At 46.3% G+C, this 23,968-nt stretch overlaps 5 protein-coding genes and 1 non-coding gene across 6 annotated transcripts; 2 read left to right on the top strand and 4 right to left on the bottom strand.

The window, feature by feature from the left end:
- Positions 1–803: 803 nt before the first annotated feature.
- Positions 804–1,883, top strand: HD556DRAFT_1485343 (uncharacterized protein; the record flags this gene model as incomplete). The annotated part of the gene is made up of 4 exons (XM_041308704.1): positions 804–828; positions 1,137–1,172; positions 1,330–1,797; positions 1,846–1,883. The coding sequence occupies 4 exons, from the start codon at positions 804–806 to the stop codon at positions 1,881–1,883; spliced, it is 567 nt and encodes a 188-aa protein (XP_041158464.1).
- Positions 1,884–2,133: 250 nt separating this feature from the next.
- On the bottom strand, positions 2,134–2,850 carry HD556DRAFT_1445054 (uncharacterized protein; the record flags this gene model as incomplete). Its single annotated transcript, XM_041306875.1, has 1 exon — positions 2,134–2,850. One exon carries the CDS (start codon positions 2,848–2,850, stop codon positions 2,134–2,136), a length of 717 nt encoding a protein of 238 aa, XP_041158463.1.
- Positions 2,851–12,477: 9,627 nt separating this feature from the next.
- HD556DRAFT_1309762 (uncharacterized protein) lies at positions 12,478–13,121 on the bottom strand (the record flags this gene model as incomplete). The annotated part of the gene is made up of 3 exons (XM_041300325.1): positions 12,478–12,516; positions 12,541–12,701; positions 12,935–13,121. The coding sequence occupies 3 exons, from the start codon at positions 13,119–13,121 to the stop codon at positions 12,478–12,480; spliced, it is 387 nt and encodes a 128-aa protein (XP_041158462.1).
- Positions 13,122–15,257: 2,136 nt separating this feature from the next.
- HD556DRAFT_1309761 (uncharacterized protein) lies at positions 15,258–15,629 on the bottom strand (the record flags this gene model as incomplete). Its single annotated transcript, XM_041300324.1, has 2 exons — positions 15,258–15,295; positions 15,353–15,629. The coding sequence occupies 2 exons, from the start codon at positions 15,627–15,629 to the stop codon at positions 15,258–15,260; spliced, it is 315 nt and encodes a 104-aa protein (XP_041158461.1).
- A 6,430-nt stretch (positions 15,630–22,059) lies between these two features.
- Positions 22,060–23,663, top strand: HD556DRAFT_1384204 (transcriptional regulator of RNA polII, SAGA, subunit-domain-containing protein). The gene is made up of 5 exons (XM_041303331.1): positions 22,060–22,283; positions 22,334–22,645; positions 22,702–22,856; positions 22,905–23,384; positions 23,443–23,663. Exons 1-4 carry the CDS (start codon positions 22,121–22,123, stop codon positions 23,226–23,228), a joined length of 954 nt encoding a protein of 317 aa, XP_041158460.1. The 5' UTR covers positions 22,060–22,120; the 3' UTR covers positions 23,229–23,384; positions 23,443–23,663.
- Positions 23,664–23,710: 47 nt separating this feature from the next.
- HD556DRAFT_t77 lies at positions 23,711–23,797 on the bottom strand. The gene has a single exon. It is a non-coding gene; the product is annotated as a tRNA-Ile (tRNA).
- Positions 23,798–23,968: the final 171 nt, after the last annotated feature.

Here is a 23,968-nt window from a genome sequence, read left to right as displayed (position 1 = left end):
AATTACTCAAATAAAATATGGGTGCTGCACAGAAAATTCTAGATAGCATCATGGGCTATTATAAAGAGTACTACAGCTAAATATTTGCCATGTTCATGTACAAAACAAGTTTTGTGCATGTCAGCGGGAAAGCTGTGCCTCATATAGGAATAGCTGCGGAAAGCATGCAGAGTGATGCTGCAAGTTTGTGCCATGTACTCCCTAGTGACAACTGCCATATCACGCAATGAGAGGCATGAGTCTCTACAGCGGCTCATCCATGAGCGCTCTGTTCTTTTGGGACTGGCATGCGCTCCTCACTGTCCTCCATCCAGCCTTCACTGCATGCTCTACCAAGCCTGGTTGCGGATATGACACTTTACAACACTCTCCTATCACAAGCGACTTCCTTTACATCTCTCAGACAGCTCATCTTCCGCAGTATGATTCTTCCCAGAAATTTCCACTCCATCGTGTATGACTTTCCACACTTGCATGATTTGGCGGTTGTGCTCTGCACCATTCCCTTCGTCCGCGTTGAAGGTTCAACAATACAGCAAGGCACAAATGAGGCTCCTGACTGTATCTATAAATGTTGTAAGGTCGCGCGTTGCCTAGTCTGCTATACTTGAGACAACAAGTGTGTTCGACCCTAAAGGGGAAGCGAGTGCAGCAAAGATCTAGTAGTAGGCGCTGAAGGCGCTACTGGTTGGCTGATGCAAAGTGCGGGAAAGCGCAGGCACGCGCGCGTATATAGAGATAAGAGATGTAAGTGCTACTTTCTAGGGAGAGATTCCAACTAAGCTGAGTTGTGTGGTATGAACATGGGGGTTGCTAAACTACTCTCTGGTATGTACTACTGGCGCTTATGTATGGCGCCTAAGCGCTGTCATGCGGAGCTGAAGTGCTAGTGAGTAAGGTATGTAAAGATATATGTAAGTAAGGGTCCATGATAAAAATAAAGGTGGAACGATACACAGATAAGAGAAATGGAAATATACGCACTAGAGAGCTTGGTGGACAGTGGATAGATGTGTCTGCATGGCTGGTGCTATAGGGTGCTCAAGCGCGGGAAAGCGCGCACGCATATACGTCGTGAAGCGCAGGAAGTGTGCGCGCATGATGCGCGTTGCGTGGGAAAGCTGCGCCTCATATAGGAATAGCTGCAGATAGCATGCAGAGTGATGCTACAAGTTCGTGCCATGTACTCCCTTGTGAAAACTGCCATATCACCCAATGAGAGGCACGAGTCTCTACAGTGTTCCTCCAGATATTGGCCACACTTGCTTGAAAAGATCTGACGATGATGACTTGAATTTCCCTGTACTTGTCTATGCCTGCTTGCAAAAGCCTCAACCCTCCGCACTCTCACATATGATCATACCATCTGGGTCCACGGTGCTTTTACATCTTCCTCTCCATCTCCCTTGCTTACTGCTCTCGACGTCAAGTTCCCTGTCCAGAAAGACTGTTTCAGAGTTCCACTGGGTTTCATCCCATTCCTTGAGACTCTTTCCTCCCTGCGCATTCTCATCTTGCAAAACCACAAACCAGCCCTCTCATTATCGCCAATCGCTCTTCCAGCTCTCTGTGCAATTTCTGCCCTATTCTCTGCCATCACTTCTCTCAGTTCTGGCCATAGTATTGTTAAACTTGACATCCGTGACGAGGCTGCGCTTACGCCGCTTTACAAAGCATTTGCAGCAGTGCACTCTGATTGGTCAATGGTGCAAGAGCTTTCACTGTTCGTAGGGGACTGGGATGATGAGCTTATGCTGGTCATCATCACACATTTTCCTAAGGGGAGGGCCAAGCAAGGTGCGCTAAATTTCTCTCATTTTCGACGACACTGATACTCATTTCCAGGACACCATCATCGGGATGCATGTGTGCGTGTGATGTAGCCTAGTTCTTTTAGATTGCTATTCTTCCTAGCTTTGTCGGAAATAAAAATTTGGGACATGTGTTTCCTGTCAGAGTCAACGGTGGAATCGTCAAAATACATGGGAATCATCTTATTGACGAGCAGCTGCAGATTACAACATTGGACGGTGCTTGTGCAATGCCAATGTCGTAAAGACCATTCTTGGGGATCGGATCTTGCACTTGACAGCGATATCTTAGAAATAACATCGCTTGATGACAATTGGAAGCTTACCTTGACTTCTCCACTGTAGTGTGTTTGGAATCATCTGCCACTGGCAGTGGAGGGAAGATAAACTCTGACATGGGTAGCCAGTGCAAAAAGTTGATATAGGCACGCTGAAAAGTTGTCTTGGCCTCCCCTCCTGCCTTTGACCAGAATGTCGGGCCAAAAAGGTACTCCAGAAACTCGACAATGGAGACCTTCTGACAGTCTAGCAGTTCGGCATCCACACTTCTGCTATATTGTAAATCCTGGACCATGCCTTCAGAGGGGTCTGACTGGCGTATACAGAGATCCTTAGCAAGAAGCAGTAAAAGTCTGCTGGTCAACTCTCTGGTCTGTCCAATGTCGACCATCCCACCATCGACCTTCTCCCTCAAGACCTGCAAAGCATTCTTCAAATGCTTGGGTGCTTCATGGAGCAACATTGCTGCGACGCAAGACAGAAGGGGCTCTGATGGGTAACCAGTAAAACTCCAGAACCTATCTTCAGTCATTGAAAAGCATATCCACAAGTGACTAGCCACTCCTGTTTTGAGATAAGAAATGACATGGGGGTGACCAAGGCAGATGTTGAGACTGGATCTCTGAGACAGTACTGCAAGAGCCTGGTCGGTAGCCTTTGAATCAAATCTCACAGATTTGCATAACTTCTGTGCAGCCAACAACAGAACCCCATCGATAATCTCCTTTTGCATGTATGTTTTCCATCTATTCAAGTTCATGGTGATTAATAAAACTGAACACGAGGATAAAAATAAAAGACAAAGAGTGGACGACCGAATCCGATGATGTGGCAAAACTTTCCAGCATCCTCAGTGCGTGTACCAAGGAGAGGGCTCGCGAGTTGATCCCAACCAAGGGCAGTGTAAGGCAGATACAATAGTTTTCCACCTACCGATACCCGCTCAGAATTGTCTGCAATATTGTGTGTGAAGGCTCAAAACTGAGATGTAAAGTACAGTGATCAACCGGACCATTGTACACCAAATTGGAAAATCTTACATTTTGACTCAATTGTGCAGGTATGGTATATTCTGTCTGGTACATTTTAAAGTATATGGTCTCATCATTGACTGGTTGAATTTTTTGCTTTTTTTATCAAGTGGTTGGCAAGCATTGGCCTGTACAACTGGCAGTGTACTTTCACACATTCCCGGCTCATTTGTACACATCCTGTTACTATATTTGGATTATATGTCACACTATGTTACTATTGTCACACTGCCCTTATGTTGGGACAACTTCGAAAAAAAAACAAGATAACTCACAATCCACCATGAATGTGCGCACTACATGCTTTCAGCATGACATTTCCGACACTTTATTTCATTGCAGACATAAGGATTGGAGAAAACTGTGTGATGTTACACCTGTTTTAAGGCTAAATCATTTCATATCCATGATTCTTGGCCACTATCACCACCTTTCTACATTTTTCACTCTTTGAAATAATACAAAAATTAGTGTAGCTTACAGAGTGATAACAATAGAGTATGATGTGCTAATTCTTTTGGCACATTGATGCAGAATTGAGTGAGAAATAATGATTGTACAGATGACCAGTGGTGTACACAGGACTGGTTGATCACTGTAGGTACTTACTTATCACCTGAGGAGCTGCAAAATCGGCCACATGTGAGGTTGTAGCTGCAAAAACGATCCAGACTGGTGTGTTAACCTTGCAGGAGTAGAAGTTGATTGCCCTGCACAGAATATGCGATGGACAAAAACCCTTGCTGCTTGACTTGTGGAGAGGGTGTGCCTCGTCGAATGCAATCACAAGTTTTGGCTCATCACCGGAAACCTCCTCTTTCTTCCCCTTCCCCTTGCCCTCCTTACTGCCCTTCCCGATAGCAAATATTTGTGGCATGGCATCCACCATATCCTGGGAAGCCTTCTTGAGAAATAACTTGCCTTCCAATTTCGGAACGTCAACCTCCGGAACCTTGACCTTTGGAACCTCGATGTTAAGACCATGCACAAAGGGTAGGACTGATTCCAAGGGGCTTGGCTTCAGCTCGTGCGCTGTGCCCCTTACCCGAGTATGTGCCCTTAACTTCAGAATGAAGTCCGGAGAAAGTCCAGTGAAGTCCGAAGGACTTCTGGAGGAGCGTGGGAAACTTCGGAAGGACTTTCCAGACGAGTGCAAGAAACTTCCGGATGAGTGCAGGAAAGTTCCGGAAATTACAATGGAGTTTCGTCCTGACGGGGATATGTGTAATGGCTACTCAGGACAAGTCCTGAGTAGAAGCAAACAGAGGAAAGGCTGCAAGGACAAAGTCCGAAGCAGAATAGGTCCAGAGGACCACAGGAAAGTTCCAGAGGAACTTCCAGAAACTTGGAGGATCAGAGGAATGGTGGATCGGAGGGTCGGAGAAGCGGAAGAGCGGAGGAGCGGAGCTCCGGCCTAGGGAATTCCTCCCTAGGCCTGAGATGGATGATTACTAAGTCGGACGAATAGAACTGTTACGAGGACTTAGTGTGAAGACTAGTGCGAGGACTAATATGTGTAATATTCAGACTGAGGAGATACAAAGATTCTACAGAGTTTATATACTACAGAGGACTTAACAGAGAGTCAGTCAGCGCAGTCCGAAGCTATGTGAGCCTGTGGACAGAGGATGTAGAAAAGTCAAACACTAGTCTATCGGAAAATAGTAAATGAAGACGGAGATGAAGACATAGGAAAATAAAGCCGGAAATGAAACGAGGTACAGAAAATGAGGAAGTCTAACTCAAAAAGGAACATACAAAGGGATAAGGCACGGAAGATAGATGCGGGTCGGATCTGGATGTCCGGAGATGAATGCGTGATAGGTCCGGGTCCGGAACGCGGGATATGACACTAACTTGAGAAGGAACATACAAAGGGAAAAGGCAAGGAAGATAGATGTGGGTCGGATCTGGATGTTCGGAAGTCCAGAGACAGGTGATTACCATAAGGGGATGGGCGCTGATTTAAGGTTTGGGTTTGGACATGACAGATAGGTCAGATCCAGAGATCCGGAGATGTGGATATCAGATCTGGCGTCCGGATATCAGATGCAGGAGTACAGGGATCCGGACAGATAGAGGATTGGGTCTGGAGACATGGACAGGAGGTCCGGAGGTTCGGATGAGGCATGGGAACATCATCGGATGTTGGTCCGGAATGCAGGATATGACACTCGACCTTCTTATCTGTTGGGTGTGAGCTAGTAGAGCAAACACTACATTCAAAACACAATATGTACCCTTCAAAGACATGCCCCCTAGTTGTGTGAGGGTCTTCTTCAACCTTGACTTAACACTGATACTCCCTTGGGGCACTTTCAGCTTGCTAGAGAACTGAAATAAAAGTTAGCTTGGTTCCATTTGTCGAGCAACTATCAGTACTAGACCTACTGTTACAATAACATTTAGAGAGGCCCCTATACTCATTTTCCTTTGCTTCTTAAACGGGCCGTCCGTACCACGCTTATCTCTTATCATGCCTATCTCTTATCTTGACTCTTATCTCGCCAAGCGGGCTGTCCGCCTTTCCTTTCTGCTTCTATCTTGATAACGCATTTACAAGCTCCGCTTGAACACTGGTATATAAACCTACATACCTACAGTTGTATTCTCTACTTTAATCTACTGGGTTTTACCTGGAACATTGTCCTTCAGTAAGGTCTCCAACCTTACTGTCTAAGAACCACTATTCTAAGGGAGTCAGCGACACTCGCCTTAGCCAGAATACTTGATCTCTCAATCGAGAGCAGACTTACGTCTATCTGGCATTCCGCCGATTGTCTAATCAGACAGAGATAGCTCGACTCATCCCAGTTGTAACAAAAGATTAAAGTCTTATTACCTGAACCGTTGCCATCTGCAACGAAACCGACACCACGACTTCATTAACTCCTTTGATCGGAGCCTTGAACTTAGGAGCTCTACCAACCATTCCTCCTTTGAACACCATGACGACCCAGAACAAAGAAATAGAACTAAAGATCGGTTCCCCTCCTGAATTCGATGGAGACAGAGAAGAATCAAAGAGATTCATGATGAAATGTCACGCATACCTCGACATTAACGACAAAGTCTACGTTGATGATAAGAAAAAAATCATCCTCGTGTTATCCTACATGACGAAAGGAAACGCAGCAGCTTGGGCGGAAGACTTCATGGAAGCAGCCCTAGACCCCAAGAGGAAAGACACCTCTGGACAAATGATCGGCTACGGAACCTGGGCCAAATTCAAAAAGGACTTCGACGAAGCCTTTAAACCCATGGACCCAGCCGGAACTGCCATGATGAAGATACGAGGATTAGAGATGAAAGGAGATCTCCATACCTATATCTCCAATTACAAACTCCTCGCACACCGAGCAGGAATGACCGAACAAGCCCCCCTCATCGAATTCTTTCGACAAGGCCTAGACTACGGACTTCAGGACAACCTGCACCGGACAGGTGAAACTCTCGATAACTTCGACACCGTCGTCAACTCCTGCATTAATCTCGATAACGCCTTCCAAAGATGGAAAGCCATCAAGAAGAAAGAAAGACCCCAGCAACAGAAGAAAAAGAACTTCGGAAATAGACACTACGTTCCAAAAAGGGACGACGACATGGAAGTCGACCGCATAAGCCGTCTCTCAGATGCAGAATTAAAAAAGCATCTCAAAGAAGGACGATGCTTCAAATGTCACCAAGTAGGACACCGTGCCAACGACACCTCCTTCCACCCCAGAGAAAGAGGACAGATCCGGAGAAACAAAGAGGAAGAAAGTAGCAGCGACGACGAAGTCGAAAGTCGCACTTCCTCCTCCAGAACCCCCATCAGAAGAAAGAAGGAGAGGAACGAAGAAGAAACTCCAAAAAGGAAAGCACCTATCCGAAGGAAGACTATGAAAGAGAAAGCCAAAGAAGTCGAAGAAGAGGAAGACAGCGACTTCACTGAAGTAGAATGTCGCTTCGTGGAGATGGATTTTTAGAAAGGGACACTGCCTCGACGTCAGTAACTCCCACTCATGTACGACTAATACGTTCTATCGGAACCAGAAATGAATTAAGAATCCCTGCATCCATTTTTTCCGATAAACGCGTACAAACCGTCGAAACATCCATGGTCATCGATTCCGGAGCATCCGGCACCTTTATCAGTGACACCTTCTGTAAAAGGCACAAAATAAGAACCCATAAACTCTCACGACCCTTCCCTGTTATCACCGCCGATGGATCAGATGCTCAAGGAGGGCTTATCTCTCGCTATTGCGTACTCACGATCAAAATCGATCAACGAACCATGATCGGGAAATTCAATGTGGCAAAGCTAGCCAAACAGGACAAAATCCTCCTAGGATTCCCCTGGCTTGCTGCACTGAAACCCCAGATCAATTGGGAAGCCAAGACCGTATCACTCCCATCAACGAAGAGGTCGCTTGCCATAGAGAAGAACATTGACAAAAAGAGACGCCAGAAATCTCTCCCGCCACTTTTCAGAAAGAAGAAAGAAGTCAGAAAAGAAACGACCCGAACTTGGACAAATTCCAAACTACGGAAGCCGATACAGGTGAAGGTGGCAACTAAAGAAACCACCTCCCCCTATACCGCTTCTGTGGAAGAAATAGCTGACGAAGAAATACCCAATTATGACACGAAGGAAGACGTCTGGTCAGAAAACTTCAAATCTCCGGTCATTGATCCACTAGCCTATCAATTGGCCAATGACGAAGTACTCGTCGAATATGCCACTGATGGATCCACCGTACGCATCATAGAAGATATAACTTTCGATACCCCGCTCGTTCGAGACGGGACATCAAAAAGGGAACAAAACTACGGAAAGACGAGTAATAAAGCCCAAGAATTCGCGGTCGCAGGAGAAATAGAAAAACAGAAAAAAACTTTCGAAGAACTCGTCCCCCACTTCCTCCACCAGTATCAAGACGTCTTCGCCAAGGATGGTCTTAACAAACTCCCGCCGGAAAGGCCTGGGGTAGACCATCGTATCGACCTCAAACCAGGATTCGTACCCAAGACTTCGAAAGTCTATCCATTATCAGGAAAAGAACGAGAAGCTGTCAAAATGTTTATCGAAGAAAACACCAGAAAAGGTTTCATTGTTCCCCTCTAAGTCACCTCAAGCCAGCGGATTCTTTTTCGTAGGAAAGAAAAGCGGGGAACTACGTCCCTGTCAAGATTATCGGTATCTCAACGATTGGACCGTACGAAATCAATATCCCCTCCCCTTACCAAAATCCCTCATTGAACAACTCTATGACGCCAAGTACTTCACGAAGATCGACATAAGATCAGGGTACAATAACGTAAGGATCCACCCAGAAGATCGATGGAAAGCGGCGTTTACCACTCAAGAAGGGCTGTTCGAGCCAACAGTCATGTTCTTTGGATTAACAAATTCCCCCGCAACCTTTCAGGCGTTCATGACCAATCTCTGCCAGAAACAGATAAACCAAGGATGGTTAGTCATATACATGGACGATCTTCTGATCTTCTCGAAGGATCTTCAGCAGCACCAAGCACGAACCATCGAAATCCTCGACATCCTTCGAAGAGAGAAACTATTCGTTAAGCCAGAAAAATGTACCTTCGATGCACGAGAAGTAGAATATCTTGGAATGATGATCCGACCAGGAGAAGTAGGGATGGAACCCGCCAAAGTAGACGGGATTAAACATTGGCCAACCCCGGGAAACCTAAAAGACACGCGGTCTTTCCTGGGATTCTGCAATTTCTACCGAACATTCATCGCTCATTACTCGGATATCGCTCGACCCCTTATCGACCTCACGAAGAAAGACCACCCTTTCGTCTGGACTGACAAATGCCAGGAATGCTTTTGACCTGCCTTAAGAACGCCTTTTTATCGCAACCAGTACTACGAAACCCGGACCCGACTCGTCAGTTCGCAATTGCTACCGATGCGTCGTTAGCAGCAACCGGAGCAGTATTACTGCAGACTGATGAAAATGGAATGTACCACCCATGCGGTTACCTATCCCAATCACTCAACCCCGCAGAACGAAACTATGAAATTTTTGACAGAGAACTGCTGGCGGTCATCCGAGCACTCTCGGAATGGCGCCACTATTTGGAAGGAAGCCCCCACACCGTGGTAGTATTCACGGATCATATGAACCTCCTATACTTCCGCTCCGCCCAAAAGCTGACACGAAGACAGGCTCGTTGGCAGCTCGTCCTTTCCAATTATCAGTTAGAATTGCATCACGTCGCAGGGACCAAATTAGCCGCCCCCTGATGCCCTTTCCAGACGCCCGGACCATTCACTCGGAAAAGACGATAACGAAAATCGTGTTCTCCTCCCTGATACCATGTTCGTGCGACTAATTGACAATGACTTGTCAGAAAGTATTGCACGCAACTCCGCCGAAGACCCCGTGTACCAGAAAGCCCTAGAAGCATTGGACGGAGTATGCCTTCCCCCAATGAAATCCGCCCTCTCCGACTGGACGTGCATCGATGGCGTCCTCTTTTATAAAAATAGAGCCTACGTACCAGCAGCCCAACGGCATGATGTGTTATTTAAACACCATGATCATCCCACGGCGGGACATCCCGGCCGGTTCAAGACGGAAGAACTCGTCAAACGAGATTTTTGGTGGCCAGCCATGGGAACTTACATCCGTAAATACGTCGACGGATGCGCTTTATGTCAGCAGATGAAGGCCGACACACACCCTGTTACTCCGCCATTGCGCCCGATCCCCTCCATCGCCACTCGCCCCTTCTCTCAAGTCTCCGTCGACCTCATCACCGACCTGCCTGTGTCGGGAGGTTTTGACTCTATCATGGTCGTGGTAGACCATGGGCTTACGAAGGGGGTAATTATTTCACCCTGTAACAAAAACATCACCTCTGAAGGAGTGGCTAAACTATTTCTCAAAAACGTATTCAAGAGATTCAGTCTCCACGAGAAAGTGATCTCAGATAGAGGACCGCAGTTCATTTCGAAGTTTTCCCGAGAACTCGCCCGACTCCTCGGATATCAAATCGCCGCATCAACTGCCTACCACCCCCAAACGGACGGACAAACGGAATGTCTTAACCAAGAACTAGAAACCTACCTACGGATCTATTGCAGGAATAACCCGTTAGAATGGTCTAATCATCTTCCTATTGCCGAATTCGTCCACAATCATCGAAAACATGATGCCAGAAACACGTCCCCGTTCTTCCTCATGATGGGCTACGAACCACGTGGGATCCCTCACATCTTATCAGTATCAGACACGCCAGCAGCAGAAGAAAGACTCAGAAACCTCCAAAAGATACGTGAAGAGGCACTTGCCTGCCATAACATCGCTATGCAACAAATGGCGGAAAGATCTCGCCATGAGAAGTACCGACCATGGAAGAGAGGAGATAAGGTATGGCTCACAGCCACCAATCTCCTGACATCGTTACCTTCTAGGAAACTTGCGCCCAAACGATACGGCCCATTCGTTATCACCGCAGTCTTATCTCCCATCACGTTTACCCTGAAACTCCCAGATCAGTGGAAAGTTCACCCCATGTTCCATGCTTCTGAACTATCGTCCTATCGCGAAACAGAGATACACGGACCGAACTACACCGAACCTCCACCTGACATTATCAATGGCGAAGAAGAATATGAAATAGAAGCTATTCTTAGCCATAAGGGCACGGGTAAACGAAGACGCTATCTCGTATCGTGGATAGGCTACTCTTCCGGAAGCAACGAATGGATACCCGAGGAGAACTTGCGGAGTTCAAAAGAACTTCTGACAACATATAAGAAGAGGCACAAGCTGAACTGAACGAACCATTCCCCTGCAAACGAAACCCAAGTAACATGACTCCCCCATTGACACCTTCCCCCACTGGATCCTCTTCATCCTCGCACTCTCTCGGAAATTCTTCGTACAAAACGAACATCCTTAATCTAGACGACGACGCCATCGTCGAGACCACTCTACTATCCCTTCCCCACGCAATTGAGCTTGAGAAACAGCTCGCTGAAGCACCCGCGTCCGCTGCCGCCCCTGTCATATCCCAGATTCACATCATACGCGCCACCGCCGCCCTTGAGCTCAGACTCAAAGAAATCGAAAACGATGCCCTCAGACTCGCATGCCAGCACCTCCAAAGACAAATACGCAGCCTTGAGATTCAGCTGCTTCCTTCTGCTTTTAGCACTATCTGCAAGTCAGTTATACGGACTGTTGAAGAACGAAACCAGACCGAAGTCGGTCGCCCACCAAGCCCTTTTACTAGCGCTCCCCCCAGCAACGTACTTGCTGCAGATACGGCTGGAGAAGAAACTCAGCCTGCTGCTCAACCAGCACCAGTCGAAGAACCACTCCCCATCCCCGAACCCACCGTCGTCTTCAAATGAAAGACCCGCAGAGGGGCTACCGTGCACGGAGTGTCGAAGACTAGAGCTTCTAAGGGAAAGAAGCGTGAAGTCATTGACCTCACCGAAACCCCCGACGTCATCACTGTAAAACAACCTCAGTTTTCCGCAGACAATTTCGTCTGCCGCGTCTGCAAGAAACTTGGGCATCGTCACAAGAATTGCCCCGAATATTACTGCCGCATCTGCCAGGCCCAGAAACCCGGCCATCTTTCCATCTATTGCCCTTACGCTGCAAAGAAAGAACTGTTCCCATTGGTTTATACCGATGACGGCTTCTACGAAGCATTAGCGGCATGGGAGGCCAGGAAGGATGAAGAACTTCTGGAAGAAATAGAGAGGGCGAACCGGGATTACGCCACCAGGTATAATGAACCAGAGTTCTGCAACGCTGACGCAGATCCCATCCACTACGACTACATGAACGAATACTGCGACAACGAAGAAAATTGAAGTCGGTGACTTCAACCGTAACAGGGGGGTAATGTTACAATAACATTTAGAGAGGCCCCTATACTCATTTTCCTTTGCTTCTTAAACGGGCCGTCCGTACCACGCTTATCTCTTATCATGCCTATCTCTTATCTTGACTCTTATCTCGCCAAGCGGGCTGTCCGCCTTTCCTTTCTGCTTCTATCTTGATAACGCATTTACAAGCTCCGCTTGAACACTGGTATATAAACCTACATACCTACAGTTGTATTCTCTACTTTAATCTACTGGGTTTTACCTGGAACATTGTCCTTCAGTAAGGTCTCCAACCTTACTGTCTAAGAACCACTATTCTAAGGGAGTCAGCGACACTCGCCTTAGCCAGAATACTTGATCTCTCAATCGAGAGCAGACTTACGTCTATCTGGCATTCCGCCGATTGTCTAATCAGACAGAGATAGCTCGACTCATCCCAGTCGTAACACCTACTTCCAATGGTGTATGAGAAGAAGTTCTTATTTTTGTGATCTTGTCAAGAGTCTGGATTAAGCTTGAGTATTGTTCCATCTGTCTAGCATGATTTGGCTGTGCTTACCACCTCGTAATGAGAATTGACTATATTAAAGAACTTGATACGAGCTTCGGAGTGCATATCACACATTGCATCATTCCATACTTTGATAACAGCATCAGGATTACCAGAGCGTTGTGCAGGTAGTCTGTCACTCAGATCCTGCTGGAGCGTCTGGAATATAGCTGTGCAAAAGGCACAACAACGAGCAGTGTACTCGGCCTGAGTACAGTCCATATTGTCCATCAATATATGTGCAGGTACTGAGTCTTGCTTAGGAAAGCCTCTATTGCCTGGTTCACGAAGGTTCATGTACAAAACTAGAACACCTTTGTGCCGGAGCTACTTTGATACCATTAGCCACCTAATACATGCATGCACAGCATAATCCTGACCTCAGTCATCAGTCTTGATTTACCTGTCCCAGAACTTTGAACAATGGAACAGAACTTTGCGTAATAATCCCTAGAAAACTTGATGTTGTTACTTCTTAGATATGCATAGAAGCCATCCACCGCCTCCCCGATGTAAGGTCCCTTGACAAATGAATCATAAAGGAGTTGGAACTTGCTCTCATCTAAAATATGTGAGATAAGACTGTGCATGACACAGCACAAAAGCCTGTCTGTATGCCAACTCCAAGTCAGCTCTGATTATGGTGGAAAAACTATTGTTTGATATTTGTAGGACCTCTGCCGCATTGCCAGTAACTTAGAGGGGGCATCTATATAACTTGAACACTCACTTGTATCGCAGATATGGGAAAAAGATCCTGTCATACAAGCATGGTGGATTATCTTGTGCAGTTGATGTTGTTCCATTGCCTCCAATGTGAGCATGCTGGCATTCAAGTTGAGCGGGTTTTTCCAATTATCATGTGTGAGCACATGGTTAGTCCTCAAAAATGTGAGGGCAAGCACTGCAGCATAATCCTGCCAGTGTGACTGTAAGGCCAAAGGCGAGTTTGAGTCTGAGTTGCAAATTGCCTGCAGTATATCAGGTTTAATTGCCTGGTGTATTGTTTGATCAAGCTTGTTGTGTTGTGTTGGTGTGAGTGGCAGGGGTTCTACAGCAATATCCAGTGACCCTGATTGCCCTGGTTGAAAGGACATCTGTCATATCCCACATTCCGGACCAACATCCGACGACATTCCCACGCCTCATCCGAACCTCCGGACCTCCTGTCCATGTCTTCAAACCCAATCCTCTATCTGTCCAGATCCCTGTACTCCTGCATCTGATATCCGGACGCCAGATCTGATATCCACATCTCCGGATCTCTGGATCTGACCTATCTGTCATGTCCAAACCCAAACCTTAAATCAGCGCCCATCCCCTTATGGTAATCACCTGTCTCTGGACTTCCGAACATCCAGATCCGACCCGCATCTATCTTCCGTGCCTTTTCCCTTTGTATGTTCCTTCTCAAGTTAGACTATACTCATTTTCTGTACCTCATTTCATCTCCGAGTTCATTTCCTATGATCTGTCTTATTTTCTAATACATTTCCACATGCTCATACATAGCCTTACCCCTCTGCTTACTGATCTGCACAAACTTGCCTCTAGTATATAAACCCCAGTAGATACTCCTGTATTTCCTCAGTCTGAATATTACACATATTAGTCCTCGCACTAGCCTTCACCCTAAGTCCTCGTAACAGTTCTAGTCCTCCGACTTGGTCATTATCCATCTCAGGCCTAGGGAGGAATTCCCTAGGCCGGAGCTCCGATCCTCTGATCCTCCGCTCATCCACTCATCCACTCATCCGATCCTCCATTCCTCCGATCCTCCAAGTTTCTGGAAGTTCCTCTGGAACTTTCCCGTGGTCCTCCGGACCTATTCTGCTTCGGACTTTGTCCTTGCAGCCTTTCCTCTGTTTGCTTCTACTCAGGACTTGTCCTGAGTAGCCATTACACATATCCCCGTCAGGACGAAACTCCATTGTAATTTCCGGAAGTTCCTCCGGAACTTTCCTGCACTCATCCGGAAGTTTCTTGCACTCGTCTGGAAAGTCCTTCCGAAGTTTCCCACGCTCCTCCAGAAGTCCTTCGGACTTCACTGGACTTTCTCCGGACTTCATTCTGAAGTTAAGGGCACATACTCAGGTAAGGGGCACAGCGCACGAGCTGAAGCCAAGCCCCTTGGAATCAGTCCTACCCTTTGTGCATGGTCTTAACAACATCATGGGGCGAGACTGTTGATGTATGTTGAAGGAAATCACTAAAAGAGCCAGTTTGGTGACGGACAAGAGTTGGACAGCACTTGAAAGTTAAAACTATCACATGTTCAACGAGCTATCACAAAATATTGACAACAATAATGTAGAATGAAACATAGCGACTTCATGAGTTCTCATAGCAATACTACACAGAAGTTGGCACATGCAAATGCCACATAGGCCAGTTAAATGGTTTCAGTGATGATTGTTATCAATAACAATAATGGCACCTACGCACTGAGTTAGACTGGTGACCTGTCTATCAATGGTTTACCTCATAGACAGGCTGGTCACCAGTCTAGTGCTGAATCCCCGACACCATTTCCGCATGATGCCAATAGATTGGTTATCAATGACCAGTCAGAGTTGAGCGTTACAATGCCTGTATATTCATCTCCAGAAGTGTATTTCTTTCCATCCAAGCTGGAAACATGCCAGAAACGGTTTGACAAAATGTATGTACCACGTAAAAATAAATACTCACAAATGTATTGCCTGTGACCTGGCTTGTGGCAGTCTTCACATAAGGTATGTTGGTCCCGATCCAGGTATTTTGTCTGTATGAAATCAACAGCGCATCAGATAAAGAAATGGTAGGAGCATGAGCAACTTACAGTACGTCAGTGGACTCCCCACATCGATGTCAGTGGTGTATGTTGTCACATCATTGATTACACTGATGGAAGAGCTGCCACCAGCTTGTCGGGCTTGGATTTGAGCACTATCTGAAGCTACAATGTTCTTGATCCCGTACAAGTTTATTCTAACAGCGAGCTTAAGAGTAGCCATGCTTGATGCTGTTCGAGGATGAGGGGAAGTGCTCACTGATAGTGAGAGGAAGGCAAGTGCCAGCAGGGCAAGAAGAGATGATAGTGATCTGGAGGGAATCATCTTCTTGATGCAGCATCCTGTATAAAAGCATCAGAATGTTATTCTGGCAATATCTGAATCACAGAAGTGGACAGAACCCTACGATAAAGCCCGAAGAAGCCTGAAGAAAGCGGATACTAGTAGAGTCGGCAGAGGTTTTAGGAGACGGGAGTACATTTGAGTTCGACAAGAGCCCTCCTCCACTAATGTGGGAGTTGGGGATAGTACAAGACAGAAGATAACACAAGTAAATTTGATCACTTCTCTGAAGGAGCCATGTCGCTTGTCCAGCTGGCTTCGACGAAGGATCCAGAAATGAATGACATGTCATTTCTAAGTCATCCTTGCTGTCCGCAAGTGCAGGGGTGATATTGATGGCTGATAGGGGTAGTCCAGCGTGGGCTCATGTTTTGGATAATGGTGCTGGCAAGATATGAGCAGTACGGTCCAGGAAAATATGGGGTTGAGGCCCAATAGTCGATGCGAAATAACTCGTTGACAATGTGTCTGGCGTTGTTGGCAGGATAATATAGGATGAGTTTGATGGAGAGAACATCAGTAAACTACAATTTTGTTCCCAGCACTCACAGTGTTAACACCAACTGTGACAGTTCTCCCCAGTGCCCCACAGCATTCCAGACCAACACAGTGTGCTACAGCGACGTCGCAATTCTCACACGCTCAATCTAGTTCAAAGCAAATTTTCAACTAAGTCCCAACTTCTACTGACTCTCACCACAAGTATACGGGTAAGTAAACCTTTTTTCTCTCTAGTAAGTATGTAAGTTGATATGCAGTCAATCAGCTCTCACACCCTCTTGCAGCATTCTCACACCCTCACAATTCGCACCTCACCCGCATGTCACTCAGCAGCTGATGACGACGATGTTGTCTAGGTATGTTCATTTATCTACACTCATTAATTGATTTTTGCATGTAATATAGCAACTACAACATGACAACGACAACGACTCGACTTGGCCATGACAACTCAATGACAACGACTCAACAACAACAACAACTCAATGATGACAATGACGACTACAATGACTTGATGACGGCTCGATGACAATGACTCAATGACACGACCAATGACTCGATGATGACTCAACAACGATGACGACAATAACGATGACTCAATGACGACAACAACAATGACTCGACGACACGACTGATGACTCAATGAATACAACTCAATGACAACACCAACAATGACTCGACAACAACAACTCAAGGATGACAACGACTTGACGACTCAAACTTGACAGCTCAACGACGACGGCTTGATGACGATGATGACGATGAATCAACGATGACAACTTGACGACGACAACTCGATGACAACACGACAACTCGATGATGATGTGGACGACTCAATGACACAACTCGACTCAAGTAGATTACTCAATGTCTAGTAGTACTTGTTCATTTTGCAATGCATTTGTTTTCATTTACTTTTACATGTGTTTGAGTTGCAAAAAAAGCGATTTCTAATGTATTCTGTATAACTAGAGGGCTACTGTGGAGCTCTGGGAAGTTCTGTACAGAGCTGTACAGAGATTTACAGAGATGGGCCTGTCTGTCCAGTGGGGACCAAGCTGTGGCTCTTGTGAACTGTACAGCTCTGTACACATCACCAAAATTACCAAATCCAGAGATGGTCATATATTACCATGTCGGAGCTACCATACCTGCCATATGTATCTGGTGCAAGGTCTCAATGTAGGGCAATGTTAGGAAACTCAATTCTGACATTGCGACTGCCATATGACATTAAGCTAGTGTACCGATATATCAGACATTGCTATGTACATCAGGCATTTGAATTCCACTCAGATTTATCAGATATTGTAATTGTGTTCAGATACAACAATGAAATGCATCAAATTACTGGTAGTACAAAGCAGTAAGGTACAATTGAGTGAACGGCTCCGAGCCTAGTTCAGAACACATTCAAACTCTCAAATGCAAAAAAAATCTTACAGTACAAATAGCTACTAGACTCTCACGACTGCGGGCACCAGCTCGAGGCACTGGTGCTGCTCATTTTGTTTTGTGTCCAGTAGGTGGAAGAGATGTCGGAGGTTCGCTCGGAGGAGAAGGTTCACGTTGAACAGGCGCCAGGGAGCTGCAAGGAGGTGCCGGCCCAGGGGAACTGCAAGGAGGCACTGGAGAGGCATTGTTCTGAGGACTGCTGGGGTTGCTCTGATAATTGATTTAGAGTAAGATGCCATCAGTCATATATTCTGCAAGCCCGTCTCAAAGGACAAAGATGTACTGCTATAATAGTGTGAGGTGAATGTCCATGACCATAACCAGTGGTTATCTTGAGAGCTCTAGCGCAAAGTCGAGTTAAAAGCAGAAATGGAAGTGATCGAACCACTGTCGATGATGCAGACATCAATCACTCTCGCATTTGCCAGGGCCAGCAGCAATAATGACAATGAGAACCTCGACTTCAGAGTGGCGTACGAACAGAACAGGCATCACAAATTTCAAAAGAACTATAACTTAACAATGGGGAAAATGTAGAGGAGTGCATCAAACACTTCGAACACTAAGCAAGATAAGACAGAGTAACATTGACTGTGCAAAGCACAAAGATGGGCAACTCACCTTTCTTTCTGTCTGAATCTGACATATGATGTCTTATAAGTGTATGTTGGATTTGCAGAAGGTAGTAATGGTCAGACAAACTTACATATAGTAGATAGTTTCGTACCTGATGTGCAGATGAGTCCGTGGAAGCTGTACAATCAATATCGATGATGCGAGTAGACGATGCTGGATCTATCCAATGTATGAAATAAGTACATAACACATGCATATATGCGCATACACTCACCTAAGTTGGCCATCCAGACAATGGAAAAACACTGTGCTGTTGGCCAGGTTGAGGTGGTCTTCAGTATGAGTGATGGTGACAATTGCAGAGACGTGTCAAGTGATTGGAATTAATGTGTTGGTATTGGTATAGAATTAGTGGGAGATCATAGCAAAGATAGCACGTCAACATAGTTGATAGGAATTTGCCGGCGGGCTTTGAACAGTCATGTGATTGTATTTTGCAATGTCGTTACGACACATGCTTCGAGTGTGCATCAATATTTGACCTTACACACCAATATCAATGTTTGGATGGGATTTTGTCATCGTTCCAGCTTCCTGACCTCCCAACATGCTTGCCACTGACAGCACTTCGACAATTCATTGCCCAAACACTGGATCAGACCACAGCTCGCCTTTGTCATATCCTGTATTCCGGACCTACATCCAACAATATTCCCATGCCTCATCCGGACCTTCGGATGCCCTATCCATGTCTCCAGTCCTCTACCCATCCGGATCCCTGCACATCCGCACATCCACATCCAGATCCCTTTACCTCCGTACATCAGACCTCCATACCTCTGCAGCTAGCCTGCATCATTCATCCTTTGTCCTATCGCCCTAATGTCATATCCTGCATTCCGGACCAACATCCGACGATGTTCCCACGCCTCATCCGGACCTCCGGACCTCCTGTCCATGTCTCCAGACCCAATCCTCTATCCGTCCGGATCCCTGTACTCCTGCATCTGATATCCACATCTCCGGATCTCTGGATCTGACCTATCTGTCATGTCCAAACCCAAACCTTAAATCAGCGCCCATCCCCTTATGGTAATCACCTGTCTCTGGACTTCCGAACATCCAGATCCGACCCGCATCTATCTTCCGTGCCTTTTCCCTTTGTATGTTCCTTCTCAAGTTAGACTATACTCATTTTCTGTACCTCATTTCATCTCCGAGTTCATTTCCTATGATCTGTCTTATTTTCTAATACATTTCCACATGCTTGTACATAGCCTTACCCCTCTGCTTACTGATCTGCACAGACTTGCCTCTAGTATATAAACCCCAGTAGATACTCCTGTATTTCCTCAGTCTGAATATTACACATATTAGTCCTCGCACTAGATCTCACTCTAAGTCCTCACATCAGTTCTAGTCTATCAACTTAGTCAATATCCATCTCGGGCCTAGGGAGAAATTCCCTAGGCCAGAGCTCCGCTTATCCGATCCTCCACTCATCCACTTATCTGATCCTCCGAAGTTTCCGGACGTTCGTCCGAAACTTTCCCGCAGTCCTCCGGACCTATTCTGCTTCGGACTTTGTCCTTGCAGCCTTTCCTCTGTTTGCTTCTACTTAGGACTTGTCCTAAGTAGCCATTACATGTATCCGTATCAGGACGAAACCTCATCGTAATTTCCGGAAGTTCCTCCAGAACTTTCCCGCACTCGTCCGGAAGTTACTTGCACTCGTCCAGAAAGTCCTTCCGAACTTTCCCGCGCTTCGGACGTCCTTCGGACATCATTCTGAAATTAAGGGCACATACTCGGGTAAGGGGCGCAGCGCACGAGCTGAAGCCAAGCCCCTCGGAATCAGTCCTACCCTTTGTGCATGGTCTTAACAGCCTTCCAACCTATCACACCTACATAGGCTGAAAAGCTGGACCTTCGCATTGCCCATATCGTACATGATTAGTTTCCCTTCTCCTTCCATTCTGGTTTCCTCTCATTGCCTATTGCACTTTTCGGTTTCAGTTTCTCTAGTATTTCACGGCTGAATGCTTCTGCTGTCGTCCAGCATGACCTGAACCATCCCATCAATGCCTTTTGTACCATGGCACGGATCACACTCATGGACTGGTTGTGCATGCTGAATGGTTGTCACTACCCCTTAGCAAGATGATCAGTCCTTTGTTCATGCCCATCAGCGCCTCCCCTGGGCATGGATTTGGGCACGACAAACCCTCCTTGATGTCAATTGCTCTATTGTGCCCACTGATCAGTCTCATTTGCTTGAGGGGCACGTCAGCATATGTTATATCCTAAACATTTCGCCATGGCTTGCTTCATCCTTCCTGAGCGCTGCCTTGCCAGCACCGACACGACATGGTTTCACGCAACTCTCTCGCTTCAGATCTTGGTCTGCACAAAATACGGCCTCACTATTCCGTGTTGAGCCTTCACATAACTTGACGGCTGAACTGTCTACTGCTGCGCCATCGCTACGGCGTCATCTCCCTTCGTTGATATCTTGGCTTGAACATCTCTGCCTCAGCACGCTACTAAATGGATCATGTGAGTCGCTGTTTTACTGTCTATTCACGCTAACCCACAAGAGCCCTACTCCGTTTTGACAGATCACAAAAATGCAGTCCACATGATACAAGAAGTACTTCTTGGTGCTCTACCCCACGTCTGGAACAATCAGCCAGTGCGTTCCTTGTACCGCTGGTTGTTTTCACTTCTACACTCTCCAACACCTGCACCATCGCTCGTCTGGACCATTGCTCATACCAATGGCCTAACGCCAGAATGTCTCACCAACAATTATGTTGATTGGATGGCTTCGTTTGCGCAATAACACTGTGGTGCCCCCGCAGCTGGATAGTACGATGATAGAACCTAAGGTGTTGTTACGATTAGTGCAGGCATGGCACATGCATAGTATTCGGTTGGCGGGACGTATTTGGGGAGAGTACAAACGATGTATAAGGTCTCTGAATGCCGTTCCTTCTGATAGGGTGGCATATGAGTCTTTGGACACTTATGCGTACCTGTTACCAACAAGTTTACGAGCTTTGCTTTAATTTTGAATGTTTGACTGGATTCGCAGGATGTTTTTGTGTCATTGGTAGTTGCAACATTGAGCCATTGAGGAACCTAGTTACCTGAGCTCATGTGAGTGTAGATAGCCAAATATAAAAATTCAAAAGTCAAAACATTTTGCTGTAGTGTACCCTCACTTTCCCCGCTGCAGCATGAACTCTCCATGAGGATGAGATTGTGGCGGACGATGGCGAGGAACTCGATGATAAAATACTTATGGAGGAAGGTTCTGGCACCCTTTAGGTACTTTACTTCAGTTTCACCCATTTTTCATTGTATTACTCTATATAATACATTGGATGTATCTGGATATGTCTGATATCTAGCTGACAGCTACTCTACTGGATGACTTGTGTCTGACAGATAGTATGTTTGATGTCATTGTATCGCTACGATATTTCAAATGTCGGATATCACAGGTATATATAATTGGCGACATCAGAAAATTCAATATGTCATGTGATGTCCGGATTCGGTAATTTTGGTGATGCAGCTCTGCACAGAACAAAGCAATTTACTGATGAAGGCAGGCTTTGGCGAAGAACATTGATTGTAGCCATACGAGAGTGCGGGCGCCAAAAGTTTAAAGTGTGCCCTCAATCACCGGAGAAGGACGAGGGCAGCGAAGATGGCAGACGAGGAGAGTTTGGTATGGTGAAGGGCGCGCGCTGCTGTATGCACTGACTTGGGAGCTAGATGTCACAAGCTAAGAGATAAGTAATTAATTTGGTTGAGTGGTGGGATACAGGGGTTTAGTGAGGATTTCAAACTCAGCGAGACGCCACAGTGCCACACCAGTAGTTCAGCGTACTCAATTACTCAAGTTTGCTCTAACGGCTAGCCATTAGTTACTAATGTCACTATCCTCGACGTCGACAATCAAGAACCAGCTCAATGCTGCTCTGGGGCAGAAGGCCCCAGCCTACTTTGAAACACTCAGCCAGTTTGTTTCTGGCAAGGTATCCAGGATAGAATTTGATGAATCCGTTCGCCAGGCGCTGGATGCTCCGAATTTAGGTAAGTGCAATTACTCTTGGTGTTTCGCAATGACACTGACATCACTCTAGTCCAGCTACACAACTCCCTTATCATCTCGTTATTCGACTTTACCGTCCACCGTCGACTACCCACACCCCCTCCTGATGTATCGAAGCCCCCGCCACGTAAACGTCACCGAACGTTGCCTTACCAAGGCCCGAATGACAACGATGATACTTTGCGATCGTCTAGACTTAAGCGATGGACTGTGTCTCTGGGGAAACGCGAACGCGACCGCATACGAACACTGCAGTCTGTTCCCACCGAACGCCCGAGACCTCGGAAAGAAACTGATGAGATAGCATGTGATAGAGGGGTGTTGTTGTTAGGCGAGCGCGGAGGTGCGCATAATGGTTCGTTACATTTCTATGACCACTGAAATTCTAGTTCGTCAAAGATCCGCCTGGCAGTCGCTTGTCATTAAATCTTGCATCGGTCTCAAGAGCTCCGACATTACAACATATCTCGGATAGAGTCAATCTCATAGCAGCACAACATAACCTTGGCGCACCATCACGAGCAGTATCGTCGCTATTGATGCTTGCATTTGAGGTCCGTTATCCTTGAAGTATTGGCATGCAATCCTCACATTTTACGCAGGCCAAACTAAAGCAACTCATAACACACGCACTTTCTCTTACTTCGACGTCGCATGCAATCGCCTCCATAACTCCATCCACACGTCACTCGCATAGCCGTGTTCTCACTGCATCGTCTTTCGATACCCTATTCACAATTTCGCCTGCTGTGCTGCCGAATAAATCAGCCGCGGCTATGCGCTTAGCCATTGGCGACAACGACATTATGGATGATGAAGATGTCATCCTACTAAAGGATCGGGAGGTCCGAGATCAGCGATGGCAGATACTTGCTCTGCTTGGCGAACGAAGCACAGTCAATGAAGCCCTTAGGAATCTCAGATGACAACCTCTGTTATTTCAATTGCTACCCGCTACTTACTACCCAGTCATCTCACTAGCACAGGACGTGCATCAAGGACTCGAAGGCCGAAGTCCTTTACGAATTACGGCAGCACAATTTACCGGATAGTGGTCTTGACCAGGGCATCATGAGTCAGATGTTGGGTGTCGAATACTCAGTCTATGATATGATTGATATCCTAATGATTTACATTTAGCCTATCATCCACAAATATAAGCTTTGTTCCCAGCCTGAGGCCTGAGCGCCATATATTTCAGCATCCACCAACATCAATTTTTATATCGTTCAAACAGCTTTAATTATTCCTTCTAGCTCATATAAAAATGAAATCTTTGGTATATATTGTCTGCGAAACATCCAGGCTCGGGGTTGTTTAGTCAGTCACGTTGGAGCTTACCAGGCGAAATCAATTTAGGCAGAGGACGCATTGCATCGAGTACTTAGATGAAGTAGAACAAAAAATATGGCCAACGTGGGGATCGAACCCAAGACCTTCGCGTACCAGGAGATTGGTATTAGCACGACGCTCTAACCAACTGAGCTAGTCGGCCATGTCGAAACGGATTAAATATGTCGTAAAATTGCGCGTGCCTCTTGCCATTAGATTCCTAACTATAACAAACACCCAGCGGCATTGACAGGATAAGCCCAAGTATGTATAAAGCAATTCACTGGCACAAGTTAATATCAAACTATGCCCGCTTCTGAAGTCTTACCACGTC

The sequence above is a fragment of the Suillus plorans genome (assembly GCF_016647745.1).
Source record: "Suillus plorans strain S12 chromosome Unknown HD556scaffold_41, whole genome shotgun sequence".
NCBI classification, from domain to species: domain Eukaryota; kingdom Fungi; phylum Basidiomycota; class Agaricomycetes; order Boletales; family Suillaceae; genus Suillus; species Suillus plorans.
Note: the sequence above shows the minus strand (reverse complement) of the source record. Positions and strands in the feature narration are given on the sequence as shown.